We start from the raw sequence: 20,705 nt of genomic DNA on the forward strand, positions 1-20,705 counted from the left end.
ACTCGGTGAAGCAAAAGCTCTCTTGGTACATTTTTAGGGGAGGATGAAGCCCGTATTGTAATTGAAGGCATCACCTATCCATTTTATGAAAAGTTTATACTCATTCGATGTGACCTGATCCAACTTGAAGCCCCCTACCCTTTTTCAATAGGCCTGTTTTGATTGACCCGCCGAATCCTTCCCCCTTCTTTCTCCCAGATAGACCGTCCGACGAGGTTCAACCGATATCGCTGGTCACGTGATGCTCAACGCATAGCGAATATCGGGTCGGCTCGTAGTATACTACGATATTGATAGCAAAGAGCGATAGGTCACAGCTTGTACACAGAAACATGAGATATAAGCAGTGCAAGTACCTACCCCTCCATACAGAGCCGAGGATGGAATTCCTCTGGCAATTCTCGGAGATGCAGAGGCCTGTCCAACGCCTGTCCTGCCTGGATGCTTGGTAAGTCGTGGAAGCAGTGCGTTGATCTCTTTTCAAGGCCGATGTCCATGTTCTTCAAACAAATGGTCCTGTCTTGCCGTTCGAGCACTAGCGGGTTGGGGATAGTGGGTGATATTTCCGGATTAGGCAATGTTTCATGCCTTCAATGCTATCTTTACGTTCCGGAATTTTTACCTTCCAGAGAAGCAGGGGATTTGTCAGTAGCAGAACAATTGCGGGGATATGGTGTAGTCTTCCGTGACGTAGCAAAATTGCTGCGCAGAGGCACCTTACAAATTGACGCTTTTGACGGAAGAAAAGAGGAAGGCGAAAAGCCTGCATCTTTACTCGGTGACTCATCACTGCTGATATGTAGTGGCAATTTGATTCGGCAATGGCCTGATGTCGATATTGGTTGCACCGCTTCAAAGGAGGAGAACGGAGTGGTGGAGAGGACGCTTGGAGTCGAAGCTCGGGAGAGGCCGGGAGCCGATTGGGAGGAGCTGAGACTGGCACATGTGAATTTGCAACGTCAAGACAGAGCAGCTCCATCGCGTCCCCTCGACGTGCCCATGGAATTGAGCATTCTATACACTACTCACCATGCAAAACTAAAGGAAGCCGGAATAGTTGCAGCCGCTGAAGACGGCGTCGCCATACCTGCCCCGATTCCAGGGGGCAGCCGGGCGCGTTTTCCCCACACTACACTACCATCACGAGCCGATGTTCGCCTCTCGTCGACCCCTCTGCCCGAGGTGACGGCCAGAGCTGGGTAGCTGGGACATGCATCATTCTGGACCGCGGGGCATCGAGGGCCACTCACCGTCCGCCTTGGGCTCCTTTGTTGACCCTCGGCAACCCGATAGGTGACGTACGATTTAAGATGCTCTATCCGCTCTTTCCCACAGCTCCGTGAGCGCCAGACCTACCTTACATTCACTGCATTCCTGCTCCTCACTGAAGCTTCACAACACTAAACACCATCCTAACCATCACCATGGCTGCCAATCCCAACCAGATCCTCCAGGACGTCAACGTCCTTGGCCCTCTCAATGACCAGACCAGCAAGGTCTTGAGCAAAGATGCCGCCGTTTTCCTCGCCCTCCTCCACCGGACATTCAACGAGACACGGAAGGCCCTCCTACAGCGCCGTGTCGTCCGACAGGCCGAGCTCGACAAGGGCTACCTCCCAGACTTCCTCCCCGAGACTCGACACATCCGCGAGAGCGACTCATGGAAGGGTGCCCCTCCGGCACCTGGCTTGGTGGACAGGCGAGTGGAGATCACTGGCCCGACCGACAGGAAGATGGTCGTGAACGCGTTGAACTCGGACGTGTGGACATACATGGCAGATTTCGAGGGTAAGAATGAATGTTACATTTTGGAGAGCATGCACTGACCCGACGCGTAGACTCTAGCGCTCCAACATGGGACAATATGATCAACGGCCAGCTTAACCTATACGACGCCATCCGCAAGCAGGTCGACTTCAAGCAGGGCGAGAAGGACTACAAGCTGCGTACCGATCGGACTCTCCCAACTCTGATCGCCAGAGCTCGAGGATGGCATCTGGAGGAGAAGCACTTCACTGTGGACGGAGAGCCAATCTCGGGCAGCTTGTTCGACTTCGGCCTCTACTTCTTCAACAACGCCAAAGAGCTCGTGAAGCGGGGTACTGGACCATACTTCTATCTCCCGAAAATGGAGTCACATCTCGAAGCTCGTCTTTGGAACGATGTGTTCAACCTGGCCCAGGACTACATCGGGATGGCCCGAGGAACCATCCGAGCTACCGTCTTGATTGAGACCATTCTGGCTTCTTTTGAGATGGACGAGGTGAGTTGAGTCCATGGCCTATTTATGGACATGCTAACAATCATTTTAGATTATCTATGAGCTCCGCGATCACAGCTCCGGCCTCAACTGCGGCCGATGGGACTACATCTTCAGCACCATCAAGAGATTCCGTCAGAACCCCAACTTCGTCTTGCCTGACCGCGCTGCCGTGACTATGACTGTTCCATTCATGGACTCTTATGTCAAACTTCTCATCAAGACTTGCCACAGGCGAGGCGTTCACGCAATGGGTGGCATGGCAGCTCAGATCCCAATCAAGAATGACACCGCCGCCAACGACGCTGCAATGGCCTCTGTGCGTGCTGACAAACTCCGCGAAGTTCGTGCTGGTCACGATGGTACCTGGGTCGCCCATCCCGCTCTCGCTAGCATCGCTTCCGATGTCTTTAACACCTACATGCCAACGCCGAACCAACTCTTTAAGCGTCGTGAGGATGTCCACATCACGGCGAATGACCTGCTCAACATGAATGTACCCGGCAAAGTTACCGAGGCTGGTATTCGAAAGAACCTCGGCATCGGTCTTAGCTACATGGAAGGCTGGCTACGCGGTGTCGGCTGTGTGCCAATTAACTACCTGATGGAGGATGCTGCTACGGCCGAAGTGTCCCGAAGCCAGCTTTGGCAATGGGTCAGGCACGGTGTTGACACCGCAGAGGGCAAGAAAGTCACTAAGGAATACTCACTCACCCTCCTTGGTGAGGAGGCAAAAGCCCTTGCCGCAAAGGCACCAAAGGGAAACAAGTTTGGTCTGGCGGCTAAGTACTTCGAGAGCCAGGTGACTGGAGAGGACTACGCCGAGTTCTTGACATCGTGAGTACTCACCTCTAACAAAATGCATAGCTATACTGACTTATTTCAGGCTATTGTACAACGAAATTACGAATGTGGGTCCACCCCATGGTGCTGCGAAGTTGTGAAAAGCACCTCATCCATTTTTTCTTTTCCATGTCTCTCTCGCGTTGTAACCCAAGGATGTCTCGGAAAAGTCCCGCCCGACTGCTAGCTTCCGCTGTACTGTACCAAAACAGAAATTTGTGACAAACCATGTAATGTGTTATTGTTGCGTTGCTTAATTGCTTGCTTGACTTGCTTCTGCGTGCTATTTAACACAGTGGTGCGGTCATAAGCTGACTGCCCTTGGTGTTTCCAGGTCCAGGCTCCGTCTGCAGCTGCGAAGTTATGATCGACCGTAACGTTTCCCCAAATCCCTGGAGTAGTCGGTTCGTCGTGGGCGTACATGGCAGATGAGGTAATGATGCGTATATTGTGGGTGGCTTTGTGAATTTTCAGCCTTAGCTTGCTGGTATTACTGGAGTCTAGGGGAATCACACTGTTACTGTCATTCGATATCTTTATTCCTACATAGAAAGTGTGAGTTCTGATATCTCAAACCGACTTCCTTGGCTGCAATCATCAACAGGTCTCTTTTTTCATTGGGGAATGGCTGCATATGTCCTCATTGAGGCAATTCCCTTTACGACAATTGTCCGGTCTTCTGTACTCTTGTACGAGTCGACGCCGCACCCGAATACTGCACCAGCGGATATTAACGCTGTTCCCGTTGGACGCATCTAGAACGTGGCTCTTCGTCACACAGGGGCGTTGACAGTTCCAAGTCTGTACCCCCTCCCAACCTAGACACCCACAGGCCTGTATCTCGAGGACTAGCATTTAGCTCCGCCACCCCCAACGCCAATTAATTCGGGAGGCTCAAACATTCCGCCCACTTGAAAGCCAGACCGACGCTTCACCGTCCCAATGCGGAGAGATGCTGTCCGGAAAGATGACACCGCATCGAAAACAATATGCAAGGCGGAGGGCCCCAGTTGCACGAACCACTGTTGAAGCTGCAGACACGAAGACTCAGCGGAAAGGCTTATCTCACACCCGTCTGCCCCTTTCCTCCAAGTGATCAACACGCCATTCTCCACTTCTTTGTTTAAAGCCGAGCTTTCTTGCATTCGATAACGCTGCCAAGCCTCACGTTTAAGATTTGGATTGACTCAATGAGCAAACATGTCATCTACGGCGAAAACATCTTACACTTCTTCTCTCACAACAAATCTATGGATTCTCTTTTGGGCTGCGACGTGCCAGGCCTACTCCATCAGCTCTGCTGAGGACGCTGCTTGCAGCGTACGTCCCTCCCATTCATCCCTTAAACATCACCACGCACATCTTCCCCAACCCAACTGCTGACACTCACCCCCGCAACAGCCCTCATGTGCCCCCACAAACCCCCCGCTTCACATCTCCCTCGCCTCCCTCCTCCCCACTGGCACCACCTCATCACCATCACCAACACCCCACCCCTACGACCCCCTCCCCAACCTATCCAACAACGCTAAACTCAGCTTCATAATCTGTATGGCCGTCTTTGGGCTCGTCTTCATCGGCTTCGCGATCAGCGACGCGCTGATAATCCGCTGGCGGCGGGAGAACGGGGAGGAGTTGGTCGAGGAGTGGTATCCGGATGGGGTGGCGGTGCAAGGGGAGGAGAGGAAGGAAGGGAAGGAGGAGTTGGTTGAGGCTGGGGCGGGAAAGTTGCAGGAGTGGCGGGAGAGGGATCGTGGGGTTAGGGAGGAGTTGGGGGTGAAGGGGAAGGGGACGGCGGTTGTTGTTGAGGGGAAGGTGGCGGAGGGGAAGAATGAGGAGAAGAAGTGAGAGAGTGGGATAGGTGAAAGGGGGAAGTAGATGATGATGGCGGATTCGAGGAAGAAGAGTGGTTGGTGTTAGGGTCGACGAGACGGTAATGCAGCGGAAGGTGGAGTGAGAAATACTCTGGGCTCGGAGACTGGAGTTAGGTCTTCTTACGGAATAATTCAGACTTCAACGAATTAACTATACACTACAGACGTAACTGGATTCTAATTGGGCGATATGATGAACTCCATGTTGATAGACGATATGGCGGATATAGGAGCTCTTTTGGTCCCCGTGTTCCGCACTCAGTCTTCGCTCCTCAGGACACGTGAAATGAACGAGCCCGGGAGCCCCGCGACTAAGGCATGAGCACGTGGAACTGACAAGGGCTCAGACCCGGCGGGTTATAAGAAGCTGATCCTCTCCTCACTTTCGAGCTTTTGTCAACAGGTTGTGAGAGGGTTTGCGAAAGATCAAAAGACGCAGGACATGCCTCTTATGTAGTAGCATTTGCGCAGCTGGCGGAGATTAGCGTCCAATGTCTTTTTCCAGCAAAGTGTGGTGGAAGCCACGAAGCATGACGGATCACCACCATATCTTACTGCTGACCTCCATGTGTTCGGAAAAGCGAGGGTTGACAGCATCTAGTTATCTTGGAAAGGCCCACCTGCAAAAGCTGTATCATCCCCTACAAACAAAGGCCGTCACCATTAGCAGCTTCTCAGTACTCACACACCACCCCGACTTCTCTCCACTATTCCATGACTTCGCTGACGTTTCCGATTACAGCAGACGTGGCAAATCTTCTTGCCTGATTTGATACCCAGCCGACCGGACTGCCATAAATTGCGAGATATAAGTTTTTTGAAGCTGCTGCCCGTCCTTCCTGATGAGGGGTAGGAGTGGGTGGGGAACTAGCTTTTTATACCTCAGGGAGGCTGACTTAGCACGGAAGTTCCACGTGATACGTACAGGTCTGATCCTGGTCAGCTGCAATATCTCATGGATAAAGAACTGCGCAGATATGATTTCGTAATCGGTTAGGCTAGTTCTCAGATCTCTACTTATGCAGCGCTCACAATTGCTGTCCCGTTACCTAATCGTCACTGGAATCCACATACCCCCAAAAAGTTGCATAGCCCTCATCATGTTCACTTCTGCTCCTTCTCACCCCCTTCCTTCGTCACCGCGTTCTTCACCTTCGCAGCCCCCCTCACTACAGCCCCAAACCCGAAGCTCCACCCCTTAATCCTGACCGCCCAGATGAAGAAATACACTAGCACCCAATTGCTAATGCAAAACGCGAGGAAGATCCCAAAATCGCGCCACTTATCGCTTGCCTTGATGTTAAGCGTCGAGAGGTAATCATTGCCCGAGCTATAGGGACAATACATGCACACGTCCGTCGCATTAGGGTCGATGAAGTAACCCGGCGAATTGGCGACGAAAGTGCCAGCATAGTCGATGCAAGTCTTGCCAGACGGAGGCGTGAAGCGGGCCGTCTCGCTGGGCTTGCAGGAGATCGGGATACCGTCAAGCGTTGCCGCGAGCACACCGCCAAGCCAGTAGGTGGACGGGTTGACGTAGTACATCCAGTACTTCCAGAACACCGACAGCTGGGAATAGGGTCGGATGACGCCGTTGAAGAGGGAGAACATGACGAAGAAGAAGGGCAGCACGTTGCTGATAATCGTGAAAGACGGTGCGAAGGCGCAGATCCACTGGCCCCAGCTGGATGTGAAGAGGAAGAAGAGCATGCTCATAAGGAAGACGTAGCCGGCTGTTGAAGAGTCGGTGGGCAAGCCGGCGGGGTAGTACCAAAGGAGCCAGTAGAGCAGCCCGGAGACGATGGAGATGGGGATCTCGCCAAGAATTTGAGCGGTGCAGAAGGCGACCCAGCCGTAGATGCGAGATGGGAGCTCGCGCGCCTGCCAGAGGGCCATGTTCTGGTAGAATTTGGGAACGACGCCGTTGACGATCGTTGGTGGAATGAGGATGATTAGGAAGGAGGTGAACATGCGGTTTTGCATGTCTGCGATTGAGTTGCCGAGCATGTAAAAAGTGAAGCCGTTGAAGATACCGATGATGACGGCGACGAACAGTTTGCCGTAGAGGTAGGATGGGTCTCTCCAGTATTGAGTAAAGATGCGACGGGTTAGCATGATCGTCTGAAGCCAAACGGACGCCGCGAACTCGCGTTCTTCATGAGCGCCCTCTTCTCCCCGAGTCCGGCCTCTTGTGCTCTTGAGTCGTTCAATTTCCTTCATTACCTCTGCGTTATTCTCCGAGTTTCTCCATTCCTTGTCCCAGTTGATTCTCGTCCCGTCAGGTCGCTTCATAGGTTTAGCTGCAGTTTCCAGTATAAATTCGGCGACATTTTTGTTTGGGGGAGCCTGAACTCCACGGTCGGCGAAATACTTGATGACATCCTTGCCGTTCTCCCCTACAGGACCGAAGTAGAACGTGTTTCCGCCTGGATTGAGGGCTAGGATCATGTCGAATTGCTGTATCAGAATTGAGCTTGGCTGATGGATGGTACAAACAATTGCCTGCCCCGCACTAGCCAGTTTCTTGAGGAATCTGACGATCGAGTAGGCTGAGTTGCTGTCGAGTCCACTAGTAGGTTCGTCCAGGAAGAGGAGTAGCGATGGCTTTGCGGCCAATTCGACGCCAATCGTCAACCTCTTACGCTGCTCGACGCCTAAGCTCGAGATGATTGCATCTTGGAGATCGTTGAGTTCCAGCAGGTCGATGATATTGTCTACATAAGCCAATTTCTCTTTGCGTGGAACATCCTTGTCTTGTCGGAGGATGGCAGAAAACTCGAGAGCCTCTCTGATCGTTGCCGTCTGATCGTGGAGGTCCATTTGCTCGCAGAATCCAGTACCCCGCTGGAAGTCCCGACCCAGAGGTCCACCATCGACCAGCATATCGCCAGCAATGACTCCAATTTTCTGGCGTTGGGACAAAGTATTGAGTAACGTAGTCTTGCCTGCTCCAGAAGCTCCTACGAGGGCTACCATTACTCCTGGTTTGGCGTACCCGCTTACTTTGTTCAGCAATTTGCGTTCGCCGCCTTGATATGGGACAGTGTATTCGACATTTTCCCATGTAAAGACACTTTCGCTCTTGGTGATGTGCTGAAGCGTTTCATCCTTCGCTTGCTCCTGCGTCATAGTCTGCCCGCTTGAGGTGCTGTCGACCCGATCCCCAGACACCACTTTCTCTTCATCAGCGGGAGACTGCCGGAGGGATTTCTTGGTCTTTCTTGATTTCTTGAAGATCAGCACTCCCCCTCCACCGGAAGCAAAGGAGAAAATTTCGGCTGCAAGTGCGGTAACAAGGATATATAGAACGGTGAATGCAATAATGACACCGAAGTTTCTCCAGAGATTGCTTCGAGTGTATGTAAACGTCGTCTGAAGATAGTCGCTTCCGGTGACTGTGTGAGCGTCGACTCCAGCACCAGTCAAAGAGCAGCCTTGACGAGAAGGATCAATACTAGGGCCTTGTGGAACTAACTGAGAACGATCGCATTGCATACTGCGACCGGAAAACTCGTTCGTAATGACACCTTCGAAAGCGTAGGAAATGGGGTTGACGTAATACAGCCAGCCGAACCAGATGTATTGGGAGATGAGCTGCTGTTTTGGAATAACGTAGCCGGTATATACGATCAGAAGGTTCAACGCAAGTCCACTGAATCGAACTGCGTCGTCGATCGTCGGTGATACTGCTGCAAACATTCGGTATAATGACGTGATGCATATAGTCGTGGTATAGACGAATAAGAGATAGATGAAGAACTTGGAGGCTGTTACATCTAGCTCCGACATGAAGTACATGATAAGGCAAAATCTAATGCGGTTAGCAACTCCTTCTTTAGTTTCAGTGACAGACCATAAGTCTGTGCGTACTCGTTTGCCACAGCTTAGGGTACCCTAGGGGGGTTTGAAACTCAAGATGCGATGTCAAGGATGATGCAGTGAAATCTGCAATGCTTCTTGACGGATCGACTTCCTGATAACGAGGCTGCTCCTGGCAGTGGTGTCTAGCTCCCAAAAGCGGCACTCAAACAGTGGTATACGCACATGCCCAGACTTATGGCCAAGCACTACAAAGAAATGACGGAACTCACATCACAACTTGGACGAGAAGAAGTGGGAAATCTTGCACTACCCGTGCGATACTAGCTGCTGAAGGACGGTAGAAGGCATAATCGTGATGGCGCTTAACGACAGCGCGTCCAGAGACAGCCTTCATGAGTTCTGAGAGCTGAAGCCATCCGAGGAAGAGAATGGAGAAGAAGCAAGCACCTCCTCGAGTGAATGCACCGGAGGTATCTAGCGGCTCTCCAAAGAATAGACTGCCTACGATCAAGGCATTCGAAATGACGATGAAGAACTTTGTGGCCCTGTCGCTGAGGTTAGCGGTGCTGCAAGTGTCCTCTGAGATTATCTTACAGAGTAGTTTTATCACCCCAAGTCAACCAGAATTCTCGTTGTGTGCACACAACAACCTGCCGTACAAAGCTGACGGTGTAGCTTGATTTTTTCTGCACGGTTTTGCTTTTGCTTTCTCGGACTGCCTTTTCGAATTCCTTCGCGTCGACGAAATTCGAATCCTCGAGATCTTTTTCGTAGTCTGCAATATCCTTAAGGATCTGCCGGTAATGCGTGGAAGATCTGAATGCCTTTTCTAGATCCTCTGGTGTCTTTGGGGCCCTGTCTTCGTATCCTTCCCGAAATCGGCGTTCTGAAGGATCTGTTACTGCAGTCAAAAAGTCTGCTGTTGTTTGCCGTTCCGGGCAGTGGAACCCAAGGTCGATGAAGTATTGCTTGGCCTCTCCAGCATTCCCTTGAAAGACACATCGCCCCTGATCAATTACAAGGACCTTGTCCATCTGTTGGTAAATGCCTTCTCCAGCCTGGTATAGGGTGACGAGCGTGGTCCGATTGCTTACGTCTGTCATGACACGCAGAGACTTCGCATAATCGAGAGCGGTAGACGCGTCGAGACCCCTAGTGGAATTATCCCAGCAAACTAGGGTCGATTTGGTGGCAAGTGTTTCGGCGATGGAGACTCGTTTCCGTTCTCCACCACTGACTCCTCGCACATACTCGTCGCCTACTAGGGTCTTGGCAGTATGGGAGATTCCGAACATTTTCATCAAAGCATTCACGATGATCGGGATTGATCCCTTTTCACCCTTTTTCGTCTTGTTGATTAAAGCAAAACGTAGAGTGTTCTCGACTGAAATGTTCGCGAAATGGACGTCGTCCTCGGCGTTATAATTGACCTCCCCTTTGAATTGCTTATGTTGCTTTTCGGCTGATATGCCTCCATAGTGGACGTCACCAGTAACTTCCGCGTAGGTTTCTCGGTCGTTTGCGATGGCTTTCAAGAACGTAGAGCAACCAGAGCCGGGCCGTCCTAATACCAGCATCATCCTTTCAAATATCAGCTTAGCCAGGTAGATGTTCAAGTGGGTAACACGTACTCTCCGTCCCTGAGCACACCGCAGAAGCCGTGGATAAGGGTCCGCGTCTCCACATGCTTCTTTAGCTTCAACGCTGGGATAAACCCGGATATGATTTTGTAGAGGTCCGGTCCAAAGGTCCCAATAACAGCATCAGGGAGTGTTCTGACGAAAGCTGTCGTCGATCCTGCGCCCTTGACAGTCAGGTTCTTCCAGGTGACGCCAACCTTCTTGGCCGATTCTCCATTTTGGCGCTTCTCGAAATGGCCCTCGCGCATGAAATCGTGCAGTTGAAAGTCGTCGTCCTTGTCTAATATCTTTCCTCCGCGCTCCGAGTCTTCTGTCCCAGCTGTTGTAGGTCGCTGTAGGTTCGACATTCGGTTGCTTCTGCGACTGATGATGCCACTGAGGCCATCTGATCGTTCTGTCTTGTGGGATCGCGATCTCGATAAATTGGACAAATTCCTTCGAAGCGCTTCGAAGTCTTCCATAGCCATAATTTCATTCATGTGGCCGGCATCACGTTCCCCCCAAGTTCCTTCCAGGTTGGTTGGCTCGCCATCGGGGCTGGTATTAGCAGTCACGTCTGTTTCTGATTCTCGCCTCTGGCGCTCCTCCTCTTCATTGTGCCATGGGTTCCTGCCTTTGCGTATGTCGTGGGGCACGCTTGTTCCCCACATCTTGTTTGTCGGTGATGACTTCTGGGACTTTGGAATTGGGAAAGTACGTCGATTACAAGCACACGAAAACGGATGGGCTAGTTGAAAGTATAAGGCGCGGAACTGCGCAGGTGAAGGAGCAACCGTCTGGGGTGGACCGAAGAGCTATCAGACTTGCCAAACTATCGCTTCAACAAGTTTTGAAAATATATCAAAGCAATGCGAGGCAAAAGTACACAAGCGCACCTGCAGGAGCAATCGCAAAAGCACTTCCTTCCGAGCGAAAAGGGCAGAAGAGGCAAGAGCAGGGGCAGCAGATTATGAATAATGATTCCGACGTTGACAAATGGAGAAGACGTCGGACTTAGCTGATATACGTCACACCCTTGTAATAAGGGATTTTGGTTCTGTGGGATAGCTGTGGCCAGCCACTGGTGCATCTGTTGGTGGAACTGCTAAACTCTAACAAGACGGCGTATCTAGCGCCAAGACGGGAGCGTCTCAAGCAGCAAGCGTTGTAGCCACCAGCGCCGCGGAGACAAAGGTGGTCGCTGAGCGGTTGCTAGTCAAGTACCCGCTTCTTCTGGACTTAGTGGCGGGTCCTGTCGATCAGGCCGATCGGGCGGTGAATACATTCTGAATCCTTTGATTGGTGCACAGATAGAAAAACTATCGCTTACTTGTCGGTTCCTTTACTAAGCTTCATATGCATTGTCGGGAGCTCATCGCATCGACGGATGCATCTGGTTGAGTACCTCAGGCATGGACTCCAAATGTCGTATCCATCAAACACCCAAGCCAACTAGATACAGCTAAAATCTCCATGTTGGGCTGTCTTTGCATGACAAAACGGGAAAGTAAGAATCTTCCAAGTCTCCACCGGATTAGAAATGCGAAGCTCTCCCGTTCAAGAGAACTGTGGAGGTATTGTGAGCTTGAACTAGGCGGTGTGGTGGGGTTAAGGCGCGAAAGGAGCTGCATGACGCGCAGGACCGGTTCCCTCATGGGGTATGGCCAAATACTCCTTAGGTCTTTTAACGAACTAGCATATTGTTGGGCAAAGATAGAGGTTTGAGAGGCGGCTGTATTGGAGGAGGCTTAGCGTTGGGAAGGAGAGTTTGGGAACATTGGGAATACGGGGATTAGGAGTCATGAGGAATTAAGTGCCGTACATCCGGTGGCATGCAGCTCCTTATCGTCTCTCCTGTACTGTGGTATGTATGATAAGAGATGATAGGGAAGGGTGAGAATTTTCAGTAGAGCCCCGCGGGAGCTCGGCCCATGTTGGTCAATCCTAGATTCGTTCTTTCTCTCATCAATATCACGAGAGTAACCAACTATCAGACGTCTTCACTAACTTCATGCAATCTTTGAAACTTGAGAAGTTAGGTTGAAAAAACACGAATGAATGAAAGCAACAATGCCGATAAGAACAGGCCGGCGACGCGCTATAGAACTATATGGGTCCTGTCTAATTATTATCTTGAAACCTTCTCTCATTGTCCCTTCTCTCATATATGAGCATACTACAATAGCCATATCTCTCCCAGTTCAGTCTTCGCTGGGCTATTATTCCGGCGCTGGAGATTTCATGCTGGGGCTTCTACGCTCGTCATCTACTCATGCGTCATTCATGTGACTACGGCTAGATCGAGAGGAGACCAAAGCGCAAATGGCTTTATGGTGAGTAGAGAACATTCAGAAGGTCACAGTAGGTAAATCCTCCGGGCTTTCGCCGCGGTCGTTCTGTCCTTGATCAAGGGAGCGCGCTAGTGGGGTTTCGTATTCAGCTTTTCGATAACCTTTAGAAAAGATGTGTGTACAGTCTCCTACCGCCGCATGTGGTGTCTCAAGCAATTTTCAAAGATTCAAACACAATCCAAATATATATTTAACCGAACAACTGCTAAGCTCGCTAGGCCACCTCAGACGTTGGTAGAGCGGTGAAGGTCATGTCCCCACCACTGCGCCTACCCATTCTTGTTGCTCACTACGAAGCTAAGAGTTACTCGCTGGAAGTTGGGTTGCGATGTCAACGGGAAGGAGTGTTCAGTGATGTTGCGACTGCCTCGAGTATCGCAAAGGGCTTATGTTCTATTCCATTACAGTTTACCTCCTCTTGTTCAACATACACCAATTCTCAGGCTCGGCGAAGTTTCCTCTGACGGTTGCACTTTTGACACAACTACTCCACTACACCCTCTCTCCTTCCAATATGGACACTTTCAATATGAACAGCTTTTACTGGCCCGAACATTCTTCTCTCGAGAACATTGTCCAACATCAAAACAACGCGTCCTTACCCGCTGCAGCATCGAAGTTCTTCAGACTTCTGACGCGGGGGAAGGACCACGGCACAGACGTGAGCTTGGAGGAGATCGTGCTAGACGTGAGGTTCTCATTCTGCCATGAGAAAAAGCTGGGGGCCAACCAGAATCTTGAGCTGGTAAGCTTCGATCGCTCTCTTGCTCCTACATGTGACTCTAACGTCTCAGGGCAACTGGTTTGTCCGCGAACTGCGGCAACTGGAAGCCCGATACGAGCAAAAGACGCATGAAATCGGCTTATGCAATAGCTCAATGACAAGCAGAAATCTGAGGAGAACTGAGGAGGATGTGATAGACGTAAGATTTGTCTTGAATCATGAGGTGGGCTTGCTCGGAGGCCAGATTGAGAAGCTAGTAAGTTCAATTCGTTATCTTGTTGCTACTCGTGGCCTAACATCCTAGCACAATTGGCTTGTATATGCGGTTCAGAACCTCGGAGAACACTACGACGGGGCCATGCATAGACGGGGCATAAACGACTCATTGACGGTTGTAACGTTAGATATGGCAAAGTATAGAGTGGACATGAGGCTCTTGTTTAATCATATAGACAACCTGGAATGGATCCAGCAATACCAAAACGTAGGTTAGATTCCTTCTCTCGTTGGTTTGTGTCAATCTGATGTACATACTAGCACGAATGGATTGTCGGAGAACTTCGGGGCATCGAGTTCCAGTACGAACAGTGGTCGCGTGAAATGGACATGGTAAGCACTTGCAAGCCTCTGGTTGCGGTCCGGGCCTCAAAGCACAATGCCGCATTCGAATGGAAGGATTTTCAGCCTCTGATGCCGAAATCGAGAACGAGTACTCCGCTACTGAATCCGAAAATCGAAACTCCGCAACCGAGTTTGGAAACACATACTCTACCTTCGAAAACACACCACGGTGATACTCTACCACCAATTTCGTCGATACTCCAAGGTGTCGCTGCGTTCGATTCCGTACAGGACACTGTTGGGCTTTGATCCACTATTTCTCCTGTACTCGGACTTTTCATACCGTAGTTGGATATATCATCTCTACGAGATTGATTCAAGAAGCAGAGATAACTTTCATCGAGCTATCACTCTTCCATGTACTCAATGTGATTTGGAACTCTGTGCGTGACATAAGATCCCTGGGCGTCGCCGTCTGAAGTTTTTCATAAAGATCATAGGATGTTTAATGCGATGGATATCTCTATAGGCGCCTATCTTTTGACTTGGACTCAACCTCCCCCCGCTTTCTTCGCCGATTCTTGACGGTGTATGATTCGCTCCACCACTTTGATGTCTTCGATTCGAGGGTTCGCAATGTTGATTTCGTGCCTTCCTGATGAACGTCGGGTCTGTCCAGCATGTCAAATCTTGTGACGGCGTAAAGCACACTTCGGCCACTAAGACTCAAACACATAGGACTTCTATGGATAGCATCATGTAGGAATTGATGGTATGCTCCGACAACCCTGCGTTACTCCCCACCAATCCAACGAGTCTACTTTCGTGTAACGAGCCATTTAAGCAAGGGGGCTCGTGGGACCACCAGACAAAGCTCATAGGGTCAATGCTCCCTTTGTGGAATGCATCCACACAAGCTCGCGCAACCTAACTGCATGCGGTGACTACAAAGCATCAGTTGAATCACTCCCCATGTAAATGATTCCATCTACTTATACGGATTATTTTTCACAGCACCCCAAATCAGCTCAGTGGCGCAGCGGCAAGTAACCCAACTTCCCCTCCTCATATACTAGGCTAACAAATCGCAGGAAGCGCGGTATGTTACCCTTTGTTCGAGGTCTTGGGTTCAATTGACTGACGTTCCATGTAGCCGGGCTCATATATATACATATATTGTGGTACCCGGAGGACAACGGTAAGCTAGCTACACTGAAATCCGGTATTCGGATCATGCTAATATGGCCCGTCAGGATCGAAACCGTTCTGAGCTATTCAGCTATCTTTTTTTGGCAATTTTTTGGGTTTGTGGCATAGACGTATGACTCAGATGGTTTCTTTTTTTTTGGAGGTGGAGTGAATATTTGAAGCTAGCGAAAGTGGATCTAGTGGGTAGTGGATGGGTAGGCTTGGTTAGACATGAAGTGGCAGTCTAACACCGTCTGATGTGGCCCGGAAGCTACTAGCTTTGTCAAAATCGTCGCTTTACAATCTTTGATATCGTACTAGAGAACCGGAGTGGAGCTAGGCAGTGGGAGCAAGCCTAGAATAAGTGTATGGCTAAAGGACATGATAGAAAAAGATTCATAGATTCGTGCACTGCCACTTTTTGTGCAAGGAAGCCTGATGGGGATGAGATTCGCTAAGCCATGTGCTTGATCTTGACTATGAATCGATTGAAAGAAACTTTACCTGTTTGAACTACTTACGAGATTCGTTCGGTTCAACGAAATGGCTTTTGCATATGAGGGGGAGCTTTGTTTTTGAATGCATATGTACCCAGTCCGCGGCCAGAAATGCTGTTCATTTCATAGTACATGTGAGTCTATCCACCCCAACTGCCCACCTAATACTGCCATGAGACCTATAACCGCTCTCTGGGTTTCCGCCTCGCTCAGCTCGCTCTAATTGACCTGGGTGCCGTATCCCCTAATACCCTCTGCAAATGCCCAACTCTGATTCTCCAACTTCTCATTCTCCTTCAGCTCCACACCCTCCTTCGTGATCACCGCAATCGAGTACTTGTCCATACTCCTCGCATCCCGATAGAAAAGCACCTTCATAGACTCCTTGACCAACTCCACCGCCTGCTCCTTCGTCACAGACGCCACCGTCGCCTCATCCGGGACCGTACGTCTGAGAATCGGCTGCGCCAGATGCGCCCCGAATCCCGTCGCTAGCGTCGGGCTCGAGAACGTCGTTCCTAGCAGATCTGCGCTCGCGAGGAAGGGCTTGTTCTCGCCATCCAGGCCCGCCACCAACAGGTGGTTCCACAGCGGGTTGAAGTCAGAGCGGCGCTTGTACATGACCTTGGACAGGTAGGTGTGCAGGTTCTTAGCGTGCAGCTGGGCGTCGGGGGACTCCTCGGCATAGTTCTCGCGGATATCGAGGGAGGAGAGCAGGCGGTCGAGGTATTGCATGTCAGAGACGTCACCGCCGAAGCCGACGACGGCGCGGGTGTTGAATTTGCGGAGGCGCTTCACGTCGGTGAAGCGGGCGAGGGAGCCATATGATGCTGTGAGGGATCCCTTGTTAGTTTAGGATGGACATTGTGTATAAGGTGGGCGTACCTAGGTTGTCCGCTGCGATCACTACGCCGTCCTTGAACTTCACTGCTATGACTGAGGTTCCTGTCACGATCGGCGATTGTGTGTGTGTTGTAGGGCCAGAGGTCTGTAAGAACGAGTTGCTGTATGCGCCGTAGACGTCGTCTCGTGGCTGTGAGTTTGTTAATAGATGGAGAGGTAGGCTGAAGGTTTGAGGTGCTTACACGGCCCCAAGCTTGAGGAAGGTGATTCATGGCGATGTAGGAGGAAGTGAGTGAGATTCGAGTTGAGGGGGAGGCTGCGGAGATGTGTAGCAAAGTGTGTGGGGGCTTGGAGGGTTGATAGAGGTGGGATTTGCGGTGATGGGTCCAGGCAGCTTGACGACGCGAAGGCTGTCTGGCGGCCGCTCCAGACTTGGTCCGAGCTTCATTTTTATGGAGGTGGAATCACGACGCTTGCAGTTCTAAACATGTATGTGTATTGGGTATAAGGCCTTTTGAAATTGAATATGAGCATCTCTGCCAACACGTCATCTTGGCCGTGAGCGTCTCCGCCTTGGAGACCGCGATCTGCTATGGAACCTCCGTCTTCGAGGTTCGTCCCGCCCACCTCGATGCTCATACTCCTTCCGCTTGCTGCGATCCTGAACCAAAGATGGACCAGGCTTTTCTCTATCCAATCCAGCCATGACTCTCTCTGCCCCACTACCTCTAGAAAGGTACCCTCCGGGCGTAGCAGCCCTGCTCGAAGCTCCAGAGGCCGAAGCTGGAACAAATTCAATCGCTTCCCTCTGCACTCTTGCTTGCTCTGCCTCGCGCTGTTTCGTGATCTCTTTTTGACTAGCAACCAGCTGATCTGCGTATGCCCATTCCGGAAACTTAGAAGGAATAGCCAGCTCCTCTGGCAGAGTTGACGCATACTGGTCAGTCTCGCTGATGCCCGCGAACTCCATCAACTTCTGTAGGTGACTGGGATTCCTCAAAGCTGATGTCTTCTCAATTCGCTCATTGAAATGTACTCCCCGCTTCTTCAACTCCAAAAACTGCGCGAATCTTGCTGTAGGACCGGGTCGAGGGGAGCCCGGTGGAGAGGGTGGAATATCGAAATTTGGTATGGGTGGCATTGTAAGATTTCGAATGATGAGTCGAGACGTAGAATACGGCGATAGAGGCGCGGAATCGCCTTCTGCTACAGGATCTGCTGGCGGTGAAGTGGCAGACGGCCCCAGTGTTGGTCCTACGACGGGACCCTCACTGCCTGCTCCATCCTTGGTTTGTGTTGCGGGAGCCAGAGCTGGCCCACTAGATTTGGTCGCATTGTCTAGTTGATTCAGCATGGATTTCAGTTGGAACAACCCATTGACATACGTGTAAGGGCTACGGAGGGGTTGACAGAGGCCTGTTGACTAGTTAATTTTGTCTGCGTCTTGTCTATTAGTAGCTATCCGGCCTTTTGTATGGGTTTGACTCGAAGCTGAACTCCTTACCTGCTCTTTGACTGGAGCAGCGACTTCCTCCTCTTCGTCGCTGCTCGCATAATTCAATCCCAGCATAATGCGTGAATGTGCTGGAGGTGAGGTTGATGGAGAACATGGATCTTCAAGATATCGGAGAAAGCCTTGGCAAAACCGTCTGTGAGGCGGAAGGCATCAAGCTCCGCGTCAACTCCAAACGAAGCTCCATCACCAGCTCTCCACGACCACCCACCTCCTCACCACCGCATTCAGTGAAAGGACCGTCCACATTCCTCACCACTGCCTTCTCGTCGTCTACCAGAATTACCAAACTACCCATCATGGCCTCAGTATTCGCCGGAGCACCGCCAAACGGTGCACCAGGCTACTCCTTCGCGCAAACACCCACCGCCGCCCCAGCGGGCATCCGAGAACACAGCTTCTACCCGTACGATCACCTATACGCTCTGAATATTCTCTCACTGACCACCCCCAGCTACACCGACAACGGAGGCTCCACACTAGGCATATCCGGCGCCGACTTCTCCATCCTCGCCGGCGACACTCGCTCAACAAGTGGCTACAGCATCAACACGCGCTACGCCCCCAAGCTCTTCAAGATCGGCGGTGAAGGGCCCGAGAGCAAAGGCGCACGCATCGTGCTCTCCGTTGTCGGCTTTGCGGCCGACGGCGAAGCCCTCAAGGAACGCCTCGACACCATCGTCAAGATGTACAAGTACCAGCACGGCAAGCCGATGAGCGTAGCCGCGTGTGCGCAGCGCCTGTCCCACATCCTGTACGGCAAGCGCTTCTTCCCCTACTACGTGACGGCGATCCTGGGCGGGTTGGATGAGGAGGGCAAGGGCGCGCTATACAGCTACGATCCCGTGGGGAGCTACGAGCGGGAGCAGTGCAGAGCGGCGGGTGCGGCGGCGAGCTTGATTATGCCGTTCTTGGATAATCAGGTTAACTTCAAGAATCAGTACATACCGGGGAGCGGGGAGGGGCATGCGTTGCAGCAGCGGGTGCCAGAGCCGCTGCCGCGGAAGGATGTCGAGGAGCTGGTCAAGGATGCGTTCACGAGTGCGGTAGAGAGACATATTGAGGTCGGCGACGGGCTACAGATGATGATTATCACGAAGGATGGCATCGAGGAGATATACGAGGAGTTGAAGAAGGACTGAGCTTGCAAAGAGGCTTGGAGTCTGGCTGGGTGAATATTTATTTGGTGCTTGGCGTGAGCGAGTTATAGAATCAGACTTGCTTCTTACCAATCCAAGATGGACTCAAATTTTCTAGGCTTCCGTCACTTGATTCCATACAAGTCTCACAAGTAACTACGCTAGGTGCTTCTGCTAACATAAACGACGACAACACACTCTGGGTACTTCTTCTGACCTCAACACTATGAAACCCAAACACGCAACGAAATCCACAAAACGTACAGTATTCCACTATGAGTCTGGACACACAGATTCATCACTGCTTGGCTCCAACCTTGCTCACTTGACACCACTGTGAGGAGTGGCCCAGCTAGGTCAGTAGCCAGTGAATCAAGGAGCTGCCTGATTTGCACTGCCTGAAACTTGACATCGTACTTAGACTCTTTAAACCTCACGGGGTAACCCCCAAACAGTGACAAGCGGGTGTGCACAGACTTATGGCCTGTCTCTGGAGTCAGTTCTACCATTATAAACCCCCCTTATTTTTCATCTACGTTCCACAGTTTCCAAACCCTCATTGAATTCTCCAAAATACACATAACGTAGTGACATCTGCACCTATAAACACCCCGTGTAGTTCCTTTACTTCTTCAGTGTTCTACAATTTCTTTGACTTCATCCATGATAGGCAATTCCCAACACACGTTCTAAGCCACACGGAAACGAAACGGCACCCAGGTCATGAAAGGGCAGCAGCATAAGTGTGCCTCAGCATAAGTGTGCCTTTCAACCTAAACGTTATGGCGCCCCTTCCTGGCTATTGGCTGACTCAGCGCAATACCGTAGTTATAACTATCTATCCTTCCGTTATAGCTAGCTTCCTCACTCACTCATCAACCAATACAATACTTGACCCTCTATTTACCGCTGCTCTCTGCACCTCCCTCAGTCTGGCGCCCGACGAGAGGCTAGCAGTTGAGAACAGAGTAAAAAAGATGGAACAACGCACTATTGGGTGTCCTGCCTTGCTGTCCGGGACACAGGCAGCCATCGATTGCCCGGGACTTTCGAACTACCAGCCGTTAGGAACGTTGAGACACAGCTGCAATCCGGGATTATGACTATAGGCTACACATTATTAGGGCTCTTGAGTGGCGTCAGATCGTTATAAACGCATCGAACTGAGTGCTCATTCTCCTCGTCAGGGACGCATTAAGTCAATAACATCACCAATTGGACTGGAACCCCTTCTACGACATACAAACCTCACTTCCTAATACCTCAAGTTCAGCCATTTCCGACACTCTCTCATGACGGCCTTCTACACGGCATACACATCCTCGACATTCCCACCCAGAGAAGGACACCGGACATTACATCTGACTTCTTTCATGGCAGCATTTCTTCTGGCAACCCACAGCGGGATACACATTCACTCTTGGGCAGTACCTTGGAGGATAGCCCATCTAAGTTCACATCTGTGCCCCAT

At 51.1% G+C, this 20,705-nt stretch overlaps 6 protein-coding genes across 6 annotated transcripts; 3 read left to right on the plus strand and 3 right to left on the minus strand.

Annotated features, from left to right (window-relative positions):
- Positions 1 to 1,314: 1,314 nt before the first annotated feature.
- On the plus strand, positions 1,315 to 3,452 carry BDZ99DRAFT_305236 (malate synthase). Its single transcript, XM_033714220.1, has 4 exons — positions 1,315 to 1,788; positions 1,839 to 2,263; positions 2,313 to 3,097; positions 3,147 to 3,452. The coding sequence occupies exons 1-4, from the start codon at positions 1,425 to 1,427 to the stop codon at positions 3,202 to 3,204; spliced, it is 1,632 nt and encodes a 543-aa protein (XP_033577093.1). The 5' UTR covers positions 1,315 to 1,424; the 3' UTR covers positions 3,205 to 3,452.
- Positions 3,453 to 6,081: 2,629 nt separating this feature from the next.
- On the minus strand, positions 6,082 to 11,089 carry BDZ99DRAFT_562829 (ABC transporter-like protein; the record flags this gene model as incomplete). Its single annotated transcript, XM_033727352.1, has 4 exons — positions 6,082 to 8,788; positions 9,069 to 9,344; positions 9,394 to 10,380; positions 10,431 to 11,089. The coding sequence occupies 4 exons, from the start codon at positions 11,087 to 11,089 to the stop codon at positions 6,082 to 6,084; spliced, it is 4,629 nt and encodes a 1,542-aa protein (XP_033577094.1).
- A 2,625-nt stretch (positions 11,090 to 13,714) lies between these two features.
- Positions 13,715 to 14,470, plus strand: BDZ99DRAFT_305314 (uncharacterized protein). The gene is made up of 3 exons (XM_033714221.1): positions 13,715 to 13,749; positions 13,798 to 13,977; positions 14,031 to 14,470. The coding sequence occupies exons 2-3, from the start codon at positions 13,852 to 13,854 to the stop codon at positions 14,361 to 14,363; spliced, it is 459 nt and encodes a 152-aa protein (XP_033577095.1). The 5' UTR covers positions 13,715 to 13,749; positions 13,798 to 13,851; the 3' UTR covers positions 14,364 to 14,470.
- A 1,488-nt stretch (positions 14,471 to 15,958) lies between these two features.
- BDZ99DRAFT_488040 (proteasome endopeptidase complex, beta subunit) lies at positions 15,959 to 16,854 on the minus strand (the record flags this gene model as incomplete). The annotated part of the gene is made up of 3 exons (XM_033722879.1): positions 15,959 to 16,569; positions 16,625 to 16,772; positions 16,825 to 16,854. 3 exons carry the CDS (start codon positions 16,852 to 16,854, stop codon positions 15,959 to 15,961), a joined length of 789 nt encoding a protein of 262 aa, XP_033577096.1.
- A 214-nt stretch (positions 16,855 to 17,068) lies between these two features.
- On the minus strand, positions 17,069 to 18,164 carry BDZ99DRAFT_462735 (uncharacterized protein). The gene is made up of 3 exons (XM_033719916.1): positions 18,087 to 18,164; positions 17,968 to 18,025; positions 17,069 to 17,920 (listed from the first exon to the last, which is right to left on the minus strand). Exons 1-3 carry the CDS (start codon positions 18,150 to 18,152, stop codon positions 17,130 to 17,132), a joined length of 915 nt encoding a protein of 304 aa, XP_033577097.1. The 5' UTR covers positions 18,153 to 18,164; the 3' UTR covers positions 17,069 to 17,129.
- A 120-nt stretch (positions 18,165 to 18,284) lies between these two features.
- On the plus strand, positions 18,285 to 19,299 carry BDZ99DRAFT_416279 (proteasome subunit beta type-1 precursor). Its single transcript, XM_033716782.1, has 2 exons — positions 18,285 to 18,501; positions 18,550 to 19,299. The coding sequence occupies exons 1-2, from the start codon at positions 18,395 to 18,397 to the stop codon at positions 19,235 to 19,237; spliced, it is 795 nt and encodes a 264-aa protein (XP_033577098.1). The 5' UTR covers positions 18,285 to 18,394; the 3' UTR covers positions 19,238 to 19,299.
- The last annotated feature ends 1,406 nt before the right edge of the window (positions 19,300 to 20,705 follow it).

The sequence above is a fragment of the Mytilinidion resinicola genome, assembly GCF_010093595.1.
Source record: "Mytilinidion resinicola strain CBS 304.34 unplaced genomic scaffold BDZ99scaffold_9, whole genome shotgun sequence".
Taxonomy (NCBI): Eukaryota; Fungi; Ascomycota; class Dothideomycetes; order Mytilinidiales; family Mytilinidiaceae; genus Mytilinidion; species Mytilinidion resinicola.